The sequence below is a fragment of the Rhagoletis pomonella genome, unplaced genomic scaffold (genome assembly GCF_013731165.1).
Source record: "Rhagoletis pomonella isolate Grant_MI unplaced genomic scaffold, Rhpom_1.0 Rhpom_scaffold_00001, whole genome shotgun sequence".
Classification (NCBI taxonomy): domain Eukaryota; kingdom Metazoa; phylum Arthropoda; class Insecta; order Diptera; family Tephritidae; genus Rhagoletis; species Rhagoletis pomonella.
The window spans coordinates 75,503,944-75,517,952 of NW_023458555.1; the positions used below are offsets into that span (position 1 = coordinate 75,503,944).

At 34.0% G+C, this 14,009-nt stretch overlaps 1 protein-coding gene across 1 annotated transcript in view; it reads right to left on the reverse strand.

Moving 5' to 3' along the window:
* Positions 1-13,648, reverse strand: part of LOC118733263 (tight junction protein ZO-1-like) — a 77,897-nt gene extending 64,249 nt beyond the window's left edge. The window contains exons 1-2 of the mRNA XM_036462599.1: positions 13,387-13,648; positions 12,609-12,858 (exon numbers count right to left, since the gene is read on the reverse strand). Of these exons, the coding sequence (XP_036318492.1) occupies positions 12,609-12,686 (78 nt within the window). The 5' untranslated portion in view covers positions 12,687-12,858; positions 13,387-13,648. The remainder of the gene's footprint in view (positions 1-12,608; positions 12,859-13,386) is intronic.
* Between the last annotated feature and the right edge of the window lie 361 nt (positions 13,649-14,009).

Genomic DNA, 14,009 nt, shown 5'->3' on the forward strand with positions numbered 1-14,009 from the left:
TTGAATGAAACTGGTTGGTTTTTCTGAGACACGTGGTTAGCGGTCTTGTTTTTATAACACGTCTTCAAGTCGGAGGAGAAGCTCGGCCAAACACTAACATATGAGTAAGCGCCAATCTACTACTACTACTTCTTGCCTGGGCACACCCAAAAATCACTGGCACTGGCGTTTTTTCAGTTTTATACAGATTTGAATTACTTTTTACATAAATAACTGACAACAGCTTATTAGCGAATCGAAATCAAAACGATTCGGGGACGATTTGGAATTAGGGATGTCAGTGGCAAAAATATATCGAAGTTTTTCTTTAATTCGATGCATACATCGGTTCATCGCTTTTCATAGGATTTTTCAGATAATGTTTCACAATAAAATATGTTATTAGCAAAATTGTAGAAAATTTGAAATAAATTACTGCAACTGAGCTAATTACGTTTTTAAGGGAACTTATTGCAGCCATTTAAATTTTTTGGCCAAAGTCACTTCTTTTTTTTGAACAATTGAAAAACTAAAATGACGGTTAAATGTACCGGAAATGTTAGTTTTCAAAAAAACATCAATACATCGATGCATCGATACATCGACTATTTATACATAGAGTGGAAAATGTTCGATGTATCCAAGAAAACCATCGATATTTTCGATGCATCGATGTTTTTCTGGCATCGCTATTTGAAACTTGTTCGATCTAGCTCGGAATTGAGAACACCACCAATAATTCTGTTAGTGACTATGTGTTTAAATAATTCAAAATTTTACATTTGTAAACTGCGGGCAACTTCATCCCTCATTTCCCCTTACATCTGCAATCGCCTGATGATCGGAATGGCATGAACCCGGGTGTCTCGCATCTACTGCCATTATTTCCATCTTATAATTGCAAATCAGTTAATAATACGTTTTTTATTGCAAAGAAAATTTTTTATTGTATAGCAGCTTCCTACCATTATATGTATGGTAAAAAATCAGTGTTACCGCTGAAAATTTTTCGAAAGTCGCAAAAAAGTGTCACAGCCGAAAAAAAGAGTCTTCAAGTAATCAAAATCTTTTATACCATGTATATATAGACTTTCATTATTTTACCTTTTGAAACCTATTCATAGTCGAAATAAAATTGACGCTAAAGTTAGTTATAGACTTTTGACATAATTTTCGAGGAAAAAGCTGCACCTAACATTAAATTCGACTTTATTTTATCTATGAGAATGCCCCATTTTTTTTAAATAAATTCCTAATGGAGATAATCATTTTCTTTAAAAAAAATTGTTTCTCTTGAAATAAAAACCCAGTGGTGAGGAATATAATAAAAATACGAAATATGCAAACAAAATTGCAGTTAAAAAAGTACTTACATTAATATAACACTTCAGTCACAAAAAAGAAGCATTAGAACTTAGATAACAATTATTACAACAAAGTTTAGCCCTTTAAGTTTTTATATAAATTATAGTAGAATATTTGTTTGTACCGAGAGTTACGAATATGAATTTAACACAAATAACTTGGGGAAATGCTAAGCTACAAAACCGGTGCGTTGATTCATGCTACGTCTGGATGTTTTTGCGGAAAAATTTTTAAATAATAAAAAGGTTGAATCAGCCAAAATCTTGCCAGAGGTGTAATTTTTAAATGCTTTTGAAAAGTAAATACTAAAATCATTTTTAAACACGGAAAAAAACAAAATGTATTTTATGAAAAAATTGTAAAAATGTGTATGTAGAATTTTAATCAAAGGAAAAGGGCAAAAGTCGCATGATTTTTAAGAAAAGTTTTAAAATAAGCCTATTTTTAAAAAGTCGGTATCAGGGGCATCGATATCCAAAAAGAGCCAATTTGGCACTTTAGTCGCTCAACGGTAATACTGCTCGTCATCTCTTGGTTGTAACACTTTTATCTGCGTTCCGTCCGCACACCCAATGACACCGGTAAAATTGAATTCCGTATAAAAAATACTCCTTTGATGCGTTCTTCTCCGCGGGAGAATGTACTCTTCACAAAGGCAGCTCTCCAGCTCCTGTACAGCAAAGTGCAAAAGTGCTTCTGCCTATATTGAACCCAGCCAGCAAAAAAATCCGAAAACCGATACGAAAAAGGAAAAAAGTGGATGAAGTGCGGATTTTTGTCCGTTTACCGATTCCATTTTCTAAAGTAAAAAAAAATCCTGTATATCATGCAAGAAGTAAGCACATAGATTTGAAATATCACTTTGTCAGAGATTTGTATAAAGCAGGTGAAATAGCTTTAAATTATGTTTGTACTGAAGAAATGATATCAGATATTTTAACTAAAAACTTACAAAAGATAAAACATTGCAAATTTAGAAAAGATATGGGATTGTATTAAAATGTTCTTAATGGAAAATGTGTACATATTGAGGAGTGTTAGAAATGTACTTTGTGAAATATTACTTTGTATTCAATATTGTATACACATTTGCTATTGCTGTATGTTAAGAAGTTTGAAACGAATAAATTTTTTTGATTCTGGAATATACGCTATACAATCAAGACGTTTTCTCGTGTTCTTTAAATCCTCCAACTACGCATATAAAGCTGCTATACATTTTAACAAAGTGGACAACTACCGAAAATTGTTTGTGAAACGGATACTTTCTCGGCTGTTTTTTCTGAAATTTGTCTGATTGAATTCTTCGTCCAATACTCTCCTTCTGCACTTCACAGATACTTTTTGATGGTTCAAAAAAATTCCAACCCGGCTCCTGCTGGAAGCTAACAACTAGCGGCACGCGCCTCTGCACGCTCAGCCACTGCCGACTACGCATGCATGCTTTAAAATGTTTATTTTCATATAAAAATGTATTACGCACGTATTTAACTGTGCACATCTGAGTATGTATATGTAAGTGTACATACGCATACCAAGCATCCCAGTGGGAAAAGGTAATCTATGGGAATGCAAAAAATAATGACCTACACACGAAAATATGCAAGAATTTCTCCACAGCAATGTCATACAAAAGTAATGTGTCGCATGTAGCCTTACGAAACTATAAATAGAATTAAACAATATAAATTTAAAAAAAAAAATTAAGTCCGTGCAGCAGGTTTTGAACCCGTGACCAACAGCATCCATTCGGCTACAGCAGCTTTTGAGATGACGTGAACAAAAACATACTTGAGTTAGTTTTCAAACCTATTTTTTTGTTTGTCGCTTCAGAGCTACACATCATCCGCTCGCTTACATTGCGATGCATCTTTTCGTTCAACCGTAGTTATTTATCTTGGTAGAAAAAGGTAATGGATTTCCATTTTCCCACTGGTATGCAGAGAGGTGACAACCAGTGTTGTCGTTTTAGCCCCTTGGTGGCTAGATTTAGCTACCACATACTTTTTTGGCCACATAAATTTAAAATTGCTACTAGCCATTTTTTTAGCCCTTTGGAGAATTTACTTATACTTGGCATGAAAAAGTTGTATATGCTTAATTTGATCTCATTTTTTTCATTTATGTAAGAAACGAATTTTTAAACTAAGAAATAGGCTGACTTCCAAAACGTCAATTGTTTTGCATACGTATTATAGTTTGTCCCATAACGCCGAACTACAAAATGTTGACAATGTATAATTTTCCAAAACGCATTTGAAAAGTTGTCGAAACACATCGCTAGAGCAATCAGCGATCAGAAACAAAGTTGATGCTTCGTTTGTTTTTGGTTACCATTGGTGTTTTAAAAATGGAAAATTCAGAAAAATTGTTCATTGCTAAATTGAATATTTAAAATATGCAATTTATAAAGTTGCAATTTCGATCTTTCCTCGACCTCATTTGTAAAGAAATAAATACTGTACCAGCATGCTGGTAAGTTATATGCTTCGGGTCTGATGGTACAATCACTTGATGGAGCCAGCAACCTGGTCTCGTATATTTCCCTTTTATACAAAAAGGTTTTTGATTGGATAAAATATTTGCTTTTTTCCAGAGTTCATTGTTTTTCTATACCATTACTTATTGAAAATGTTTGCGTGTATACTTACATATGTATATGTAAGTAAAAAAATGTAGCTACCATTTTTAGCCACAACAACTTTTTTTAGCTCTTTTTTAGCCCTATTTTTAAGGGAATTTGGCTACCACTAAAAATGATTCGCGGCAACACTGGTGACAACACATATATACATACTAGTCAGGGAAGCCAAGTCGTGGGGAATTCCCCCGATTTGCGGGAATTTGAGTTTGCGTGGGGAATCGGGGAATGGACCGTTTTTTGTGGGGAATTTCAGTTTACGTGCGGAATCGGGGGATGAACTGAAACCGTAACACCTTCGGAAAAAAGTTTAAAACAAGAATTTTTAGATACTAGAAACTTGCACTTACAAGAATTGAGTGGGCTACAAAACAGCATACTCGAAATCTTTCTAGAAAATCGAAATAAATATATAAAAATAACTTAAATTAATAAAGAAATAATAATAATTGTGAAAACTTGTCGAAATTTGGTGCGACTTAAATCTGAATTACATTAAACAAATAATAAACAGACAGACCAGCAATATGTCAAAATACATACATTTTTTTGTAAATAAGTAAATGTCGGCCGCTGTGGTGTAGTGGTAAGCAGTGCGCGCTTTCACTCATCAGCACCTGGGTTCAAGCCCTGGTCAAAGCAACATCGCAAAAAGTATAGAAAAAGGTTTTTTCTTAACAGCGGTCGTCCCTCGGCAGGCAATGACAAACCTCCGAGTGTATTTCTGCCATGAAAAACAGCTTCTCATAAAAATACAATCGCCGTTCGGAGTCGGCGTAAAACTGTAGGTCCCTCCGCTTTGTGTGACAAATCAAAGCGGACGCCATAAGTCGGAGGAGAGAAGCTCGGCCAAACACTAACATATGTGTAAGCGCCAATCTATTATTATTATTATTATTATTATTATTATTATTAAATGTCCACGGGTGGAGAATTTTACAAATGCTTGACACAATTTGTTGATATCCAGAGGTCAGGGTCAGTGTGCCCGTTTTGATCCAAGTGGATTTTTCGATGAATTTTGGAGAGATACTTTTTCAACTTTGATACTTTTCCAAATACAAATGAAAAAAATCTGTAAATTTGTATGCATTACAAAACATGTCGTGCACCTGTGGCAACGTACATCCAAAAGTTCATTCTCGTTAAAAGTTACAAGAAGTTACCAAATCTTCACTACCAAAATCTTCACTTCCTCAGTGAGAAAAAAATATACTGAATAACACTGCTGTGTATATTTCATAACAAATATGTATATACTTACAGCCCGGTTCTGTGCACTTAATAAATTCAATATTTTTATAATTTGTCAATTTTTGATTATTTATCAAGAGCTCCCAGTTCAAGCACAGAAGTTTAAATCTATTTTCTTGATAAATTATCAAGATTGAAAATGCTATTGACAGTTATAATATTTTTTTTATTAGAAAATAGTTTTCTATTTTGGTTGTAGGTGTTTCCGACAGGGTAGGAGTATGATGTAATGTGGAACGATTTTCCATCATCCTTTGTCAAATTTGGTTTGGGACAAACTGGTTTCGGCGTTGTTCCATTTTCAGTGTAATTTTTCGTTCGGAATGTGCTGATACTTGGACCTGCGACTCACGAAATAATAGCACATTTCGAGTATATTGCGAAAATTTCTCATGTTTTTTGCTATTTTTTCGGTTTTTCATAATCTACTGTACGTCGAAATATATGTCGGTAGATAGGCCTAGTAAAAAGCACGCGACATTTTTTTTCCGGAATAATCAAAACGATTTATGGACCTTACCAAAAATTGCCAGATGGCCATGGTTAATATGTGAGAGGGTAGAATTCAAAATGTATCGCAAAAATTCGAAAGTCGTTTTAAAAGTGCAGCCCTTGGTGCTGCCGCTGTAATTTAAATATTTTCAGTATTCGAATATGAGATGACTCTAATTTAATCGAAGTAATTTTGTAAAAGTGTCGGTAGTGCTGCCACTGAAACTCGAAGGGTTTTTATAATTACGCACATTCAAAACATAATTCATTTCTTTCTAGTAATGCAAATAGATGTTTAGTTGCAAAAGTTACCAAAATGAAATAAAAGTTACCAAGTTACCAAACCGTTTAAAAGTTACCAATTTTGGTAGAAAGTTACCAATTGTGGCAACCATGATAGTGATTCATGATCCATGTCGAAAAATGTCAAAATGTGAATAAACGAACAGTATCATTGCATTTTTTTTTTTTTCGCTATGTTCAATAACAAAAATTAGTGCTTGGTACTCGGTAATTCGGTGCTCGGTAAGGCCCTGCTTCCTCAGGAAAACACCAATGTCGTGATAACCGTGTCACAAAATATATTTCCAATGGATACCGCCTATTTCTCATGGGCTGCAATATGCGTCAGCGCTTATTGCTTGACATCTATTGCAGGCAATTTGATAGTTTGACAGCTATATTTTCAGGCTCGGTAAGGCCCAGTTTCCACAGGAAAGCACCAATGTCGTGATAAGCACACAAAATATATTACAAATGGATACCGCCTATTTCTCATGGGCTGCAATATATGTCAGCGCGTGTTGCTTGACATCTATTGGAGGGAATTTGATAGTTTGACAGCCATATTATCACTTGAAAGAAAGCGTGCTGGTGGTAACTTCGATGAAATATTAATATTAAATCAAAATAAGAATCTGTTCCCTATTGAATTATTTATGATAACGTTTTAAGAAGTCATTCAGCAAGTTCTTTTAAGATTTAAATGTTTTTATACACCGAAATTGAGAGAATGTTGTCTGGCGGCGTCATGCGGCAAATGCTTATACACATTCATACAGTTCGTCAAAATGACAGTTGGTAGGCCATCGGTGTTTGCCTGTGGAGTTTTGCGGTAAATTTTCCCCCATGTAATTTGTTTGTGTAAAATTATTTTAGTATCAGTTTACCCGTTGCCGAATTATCGTGGTCGAGGCTTGATAATTTTTCTGGTAGCTGGTAAACTACAATCAGCTGTACGATATTCATCATAACATAAGTAAATGAATAAAGTGATACATATTGATACATTTTAAGTCTATTTTCTGCTACAATTTTTCACAAGGCCGCGGTCACAATGATCAGGGTTCGAATTCCACTGCAGGCAAATATGCAAATTAATTTTTTTTTGTTTATCTTGATTATTCACTTCTCGGATAATTTTTCAGAATGAACGCGGTCATTTTAATATGCGCGTAATTGAATGCTCTTTCAAATAAATAAGCACAAATTTATAAAAAAAAAAAATACAAATACATACACTCGTGATACTTATATTCAAAGAATCAAATTTTTATTTGAAGCACATTATTAGCAAAAATATGGTCTGCTGTTTTATACATAAGTTATTTTGCTCCGAATCCGATAACGCCACATTGGATCCACCATTTTGAACTAAAAAAATTTGATATCAGTTTTTGGTGCAAATGAACAAATTATGTATAAAATTTGGCCGCCACATTAGATTAGCCATTTTGAATTTCAAAATCCTGACATCATATTCGAAATCAGCGACCACAAAAACCTCCAAACACCAAGTTGCAAATCAATTTGGTAACTTCTTGACTGTTGGCCAGTAGACCATAGTGAAATGGGGGGAAATACAGTTTTACGTCGCCTCTGAACGGCAAATGGATTTTATGAGAAGCTTTTTCATAGCAGAAATATAATAATAATAATAATAATAATAGATTGGCGCTTTTACATATGTTAGTGTTTTACCGAGCTTCTCCTCCGATTTGTGGCGTGCGCCTTGATGATGCTCTCGGAGGTTTACCATTGCCTTCCGAGGGGCGACCGCCGTTAAGAGAAAACTTGTTTCTATATATAAATATATTTTTTGCGATGTTGCGCACTGCTAACCACTACACCACAGCGGCCAGAAATATGGCAGAACTATACTCCTTCTAATTTGGATGCTGCTTGAACCTAGATCCTGCGGAGTGATCGCACGCTCTTCTAACCAAGTAGCTGCATTGGCCGTTGCAATATATTGTTATAACCAGATCTCCTTCGCTTTCGACTAACAACCAGTAGTCAGCTTTGGCAGTAAAGATGCAAGAGGAAATGCTCAACAAGTAAAATGAAATCGAATAGCATTAGCAATTGAGTATTATTGGGGTTAAGAAACGCTGAGTGGAATGATACGATGCACGGTGGTATTGCGGTGGGAAAAATACAATATTTTGAGTATTTAGTTTTTATATTCGAATGGTTTAGCCTAACAAAGTGATATTTGAATAAGACCAAGTAGAACAAATAGTAGGAAGTATAAGTTCGGGCGAAACCGAACTTTATATACCCGGCGCAGGTATTAAATATCGTCGTTTCAACTTTCTCTAAACTACCTTTGCATGGTAATCAGGACTGTTTTCCCGATTTCAAACATTTTCGATAATATGCTGAGCTATGCTTAATTATTTATAATGGAACTAAGTTTGGTAGAAATCGATAAAGTGGTTACCGAAAACGCCTTTGTAGTCATAAAGTGGGCGGTGCCACGCCCAATTCCTAAAAGTCTATAGAAGTCTTATTTATTTATAAGATATTGATGTTAATGAAATACCGGAGTTTTCGTATTTCTGCAATTTAGCGTTATACGGGAAGCGGGTGTAATTTTAGTCCGGTTAGAATTATTTTTCACGAATTTCTTTTCCGTACCAGGGTTGTTAAGTCTACCAAGTTTGAAACTTATAATTCGGCTACCGAGATACACATTTGTGGTCATAAATGGGGGGCGCCACGCCCATTATCCAAAAATTCATAATAATCAAATTTTCTGTTAAAAGGAGATTGAAATAATTGATTTTAGGTGAATTAGCGTTAGTATTTGTTAATTTATCACAGTTTTCGTGTTTTTGTAAATTACCGTTTTATGAGAGGTGGGCGTAGTTATTGTCCAATTTCAAAGAATTTCAACAGATTTGTTAGCTAGACCATAGGCAAGATTTGTACCGAGTTTGGTAAGGATTGGTGAAGCGGCTACTGAGATATTTACAGCATTTTAGAATAAGTGGGCGGGGCCACGCCCATTTTTCAAAAATTCCCTACCTTGGATAAATGGAAACCTACATACCAAATTTCGTTGAGATATCTCAATTTTTGCTCGAGTTATCGCGTACACGGACAGACGGACAGACATGACTTAATCAACTTCTCTATTAATTATGAGCATTTATGTATTTAGATTTATTTGTCTATATCTATCTTGGTTCGTTTTGGCTGTTACAAACGACGGTTATGTGAAAAAAGTTAGTATACCCCTGTGCACGGTTGCGCTCGGGTATACAAATTCATTATAACTTTGTACGAAATTGGCACTTTTATACAAAATAAAAGCAACAAAAGTCTGAAGAATTCTACTCAACTGAAACCGATTGTGATGTTTGTTCACTTAAGCAAGGTGTTTTCCTCATAACTTTTATTTTATTGTATTTGTTGCAGGTTCATACGAAATTATAGCACTTATATATATAGCATTTTGTCTAGAAAAATAGAGAAAAAAGCAGGGTAATCAGCAAAATATTTTAATAAATCTTAGCAAAGAAAAATTACTCTTTATAAATGTTTCCTCCACCTTCTTACTATAAAAAAATTATCGACTTCTGAAAAAAATGTGGCTCATATTTGCGACTTTTAACGTAACCCCATATAGAAATAATGGCACGTTGTTTGCATGGGAGGTATGTGTTAAATAAACCGATTACTCCCATTTTTTGGATGTTAGTTACTTATTATTATTATTATTACTAACATATGAGCAAAATTTTGGAGTAATATGTTCATCTGTCGGCTTTTTGTGGCCTTTTTAAGGCGTTTTCGAGGTTAGGTTTCTGTGGGTGATATGATATGCTTTGAAATAAATCGATTACGCCCAATTTTTGAGGATTCACACGTAACGTTATTAAAAATATATAGAAACAATTTCTTGGTAATATATTCATTGGTAAGGTTTTTATGGAATTTTAAGGCATTTTTTAGGTTAGGTGTGTATGGGAAGCATGCTTTAAAACAAATCGATTAAGACCATTTTTTGGCGTTGTGACAAACATATGGAAAAAATGTTGGACTAATATATTCATCGGGGCAATTTTTATGGCAGTTTTAAGACGTTTTTGTGGCTAGGTTTATACGGGAGGTATGCTTTAAAATAAATCCATCACGCCAATGTTTCATTCTTTTCTTGATTTATATCCATAAATGTTAGTACGGAAAATTGAGGCTCTACGCCGATTCATACTAATTTTTTCCAAAAAATTTATGGCGGTGTACCACTGTGTGATGTACGCGTTGATGTGCATTAAAGGCAGGCGGCTGGAAACTAAACCAGTTTCGAGAAGTTGTTAAACGAGATTTTAAAGCAACAAGAAGGAGAATACACACTGATACAACTGTATGATTCTCATTCCCGCTTTTCTCCGGAGAGTAGAATTGGCTTAGTAAACTTGAAATGCACACACATATTTATGTAAACGATTGTGTGTACCCAAGCAGTGTTGCCAGGTTTTCGGCATGAGAAAACGTCCCTCTTGGTCTGAAACAACGTCATTTCCTATCCAAAAACGTATTTTCTATGTATGCACACGGAATTGTTCTTATTAAACTTTTATTGTATACAAAGGTACATATTTATGTAAGGTATATTAAAATGTCATTTCGACAGAACACATTTAAAATTCATTAGTGGCATTCACCAAAGTGAGCAAGTGGCCTGGCACTCTGGCAAAACAGCAGATGAGCTCAAGCAACGACTGTTGACAACAATTTGGTGAATACCACTATTGTAAACTGGTTTGAGATCGTTAATATAAAATTCATTTTATACATACACTTGTGATCAGCTGATTAAGTCATCAACACTTTGATCGATTTTGGCTGTTTCTCTTTTGCTTATTTAATGTTTATTATTTTTTCATAAAAGCCTAGCTCATTATATAACTAACACAATATAAATCCATATTCCAAACTTTGTGCAAAACTATGAAAAATCTGCAAAGTTTCAGCTAGATTTTTAAGTTTATATTCAGATTTTTTAGAATTTTTTAGAGTACGCAGTTTGATAGCCCATTAAATTCCAGGGTGCAAGTTTTAAGTTGCTAAAGAATCGTGTTGATTTTTAATATTTTATTTTTTCTTGTAGACATTTGGTTAGGCGGTCGGTTGTGGAAAATGCTTAATTACGTCCTGCTAAGAAGGAACATAGTGCTTTTGCGAGCGGGCGCGTTGCAAGCTCTTCCTGATTTGGCTTTTAATATGCAATTGCAAACATGGTAATAAGCCTTGTAACCTCAAGCGTTTACACAACCAGCCTTTAATGCGGTATCCTTAGTCCAAGAATAAAAAAAAAATCAATGCACGTACGCTTGGTTTGCATCATATTTAAATCATATGTGCAAAGAATAAATATCTTTTGAGGCACCTGCTGCAAAAAACAGAGCTTGTAAAGATTTATTAAGAAAATAATTCAAAATCAGTTCTACTTACAAGATTTAGACACTTAGTACGCAAATAGTACGCTATGCATTGAATATATTGTGCATAGAGAAAAATTACTGGGAAGTTAAAAATCGTCATTTTTTACACCGAAATCCAAATGTCAACAGGATACAAAAAACGTCCAAATGACGTTAAAAATGTCAGCCTGGCAACGCTGTACGCAAGTGTAAAAAACTATATTTGTTAAAATTAAATAACGCAAGCCACAAATTGGAGGTGAAGCTCGGTCAAATACTAACATATGTGTAAACGGCAATCTCTTATTATTCAATAACTCAAAACGTTTCGTTTAAAGCGTCAAGTTCGTTACTTGAGTCTTTTGTTTCGGACTATTTTGTAAACTGAAAGATAATTTTAGGGCTGCGACTATCCGTATATTCGTGTATCCGATTGATATTCGCTCATTTGGTTGACCGGGCATCCGGATATAAAATTGATTTCAAAATTACTGAATCTATCGAGTTGCAAATGAATTAATAAAACACTTCTTTAATACACAAACAATTTGTATTTTTTTCTTCATTTTAACATTCTATACACTATTCGGATCTCTATACACTCTCTAGTCGGAAATCCGAAAATTCTGATTTTTATTCAGATATTCGAATATCCGAATAATCAAAAAATCTGGATAGAACTCCCAATCCTAAACAATATGTATTGGTTATATTTTTTTTGACTAATATAGAACTACATCTCAAACAAATTAGAAGTAATTAGAAATTTGTTTTCAACTCATACTCTATCAGAAGTCCCGCCTGTGGACTATGATATAAAACGTCAAAACTTAAGGAATCCTTATTAAAAATCATCCTTCTTGCGAAAGCAAGAAAGCAAAAAAAAGTAACTGTGTACATATGTACATATTACTTTGCATCTAAACATGTTATAAGTAGACAGCGAATTTTTGTGCAAACAACAACCCTAAAATATGTACCACATAACTATAACCAAAATACATAAATTTGTAATACATTTTGCTTAAGTTTATGGTACTTATTTTATGGAAAAAATCCGCTGTCTAATTATAAGTTATTTTTATAATTTTTTATTGTTCCACTTAAATACATACATGTGTACGACCATAATTCTCATTATTATGTTATTAAGTGAAGTATTTTACCTGTTGTAAGTCATGGCGAAAATTGTTATTTGGCAAAGCTAGCTGATTGGATCCCGAAGAACCGGCGCCAGTATCCATTTTATTTATTAATCCCAATGAATGGAAACAGATACTGTAACTTAAACTATTGTTTGTTTCAAATAAAACGTTTAATGCATTTCAATTAGAATAACTATGTATGTTGCGTTTTGAAAGACCTTTGTAAGTTGTTGAACTGAGTTTGTCGTGAGCTCTGTATAGCTTTTTCTTCCTAAAAGACACGACACTCCTTACAGACATGGATATGCACATACATATGTACATACATACATATATTCATATCTGATTTTGTTTAACTGTATTCGAGAGTTTGCGAATATGGCAAAATACACGCGGATAACAGGTTCGTTGAGTATTCCCTCAAGTATAAGCAAACCTTAAACAGGTATTTTCATATTTAGGTAGAGGACAAGATCCAGCAGTTTTTTCAGCATTTGTCATTTTTATTTGTAAGCTTGTATAATGAATTTAAGTTACTTTATCACCACAAAAAACACCTCAATTCAACTAAGAGTTTTGGACACAAACTCAAATGCTTTGCAAAACTTAATTTTTACTTTTACTTGCCGTACTTCGAACTCACTTTTTCTTTACTTTTACATATTTATTTTTACTGCACTCATATTTAGTATACGTATGTATGTACATATGCACATATCTACGATACAATATTACTGAGTAAGCAATTATCACCGTAGTTGAGGTACTTATGTACATATATTTAAATGGTTTCATTCACCAGCATTCGTTTTCTTACAGCAAGCACCTCTCATAAGACTATGGCAGTACAAGCGCATTAAATATCAACAGAAATGCCGAAGCCAAATATACGCGACAAACTGAAAATGCACAGATTCTAAAACAGGTAGATACATAGTATTTGCTGTTGCGATCTACTCCGCTCTGCACTTTGTTCAGCTGCGACGTTTTAAGCTGATTTGTCCGTAAATATCGACCACTCGCGACAAAGACCCGGCTGCTTATGCAGCAACAATTGAATATGAAGTGCTTGACTACTGGCCTAGAGCCAACGAATCAGGGTTGCCACTTTGAGAAATTGTTACCAAAATTGGTAAAAAAATTTGGGTTAGTAAAAAAGTAAATTTTTTCTCATTTTCGTAGATTTTTGATGAAGTTTCCGTACCCGATTTATTTTTCGTAGTTATATTTAAATATATTATAAATTTCTTTGCATACTTTTTATATAATTATATACGTATAAATGTATATCGATATAAGGCGAACATATCGCGCTCCATTCAAAACTAATTTTACTGGAATCCCCAGGAACTTTTGATTGCCAAAATATTTTAAATGATTATTTAAATATAAAGAAAAAATAGACAGGTATGTAATTACGCA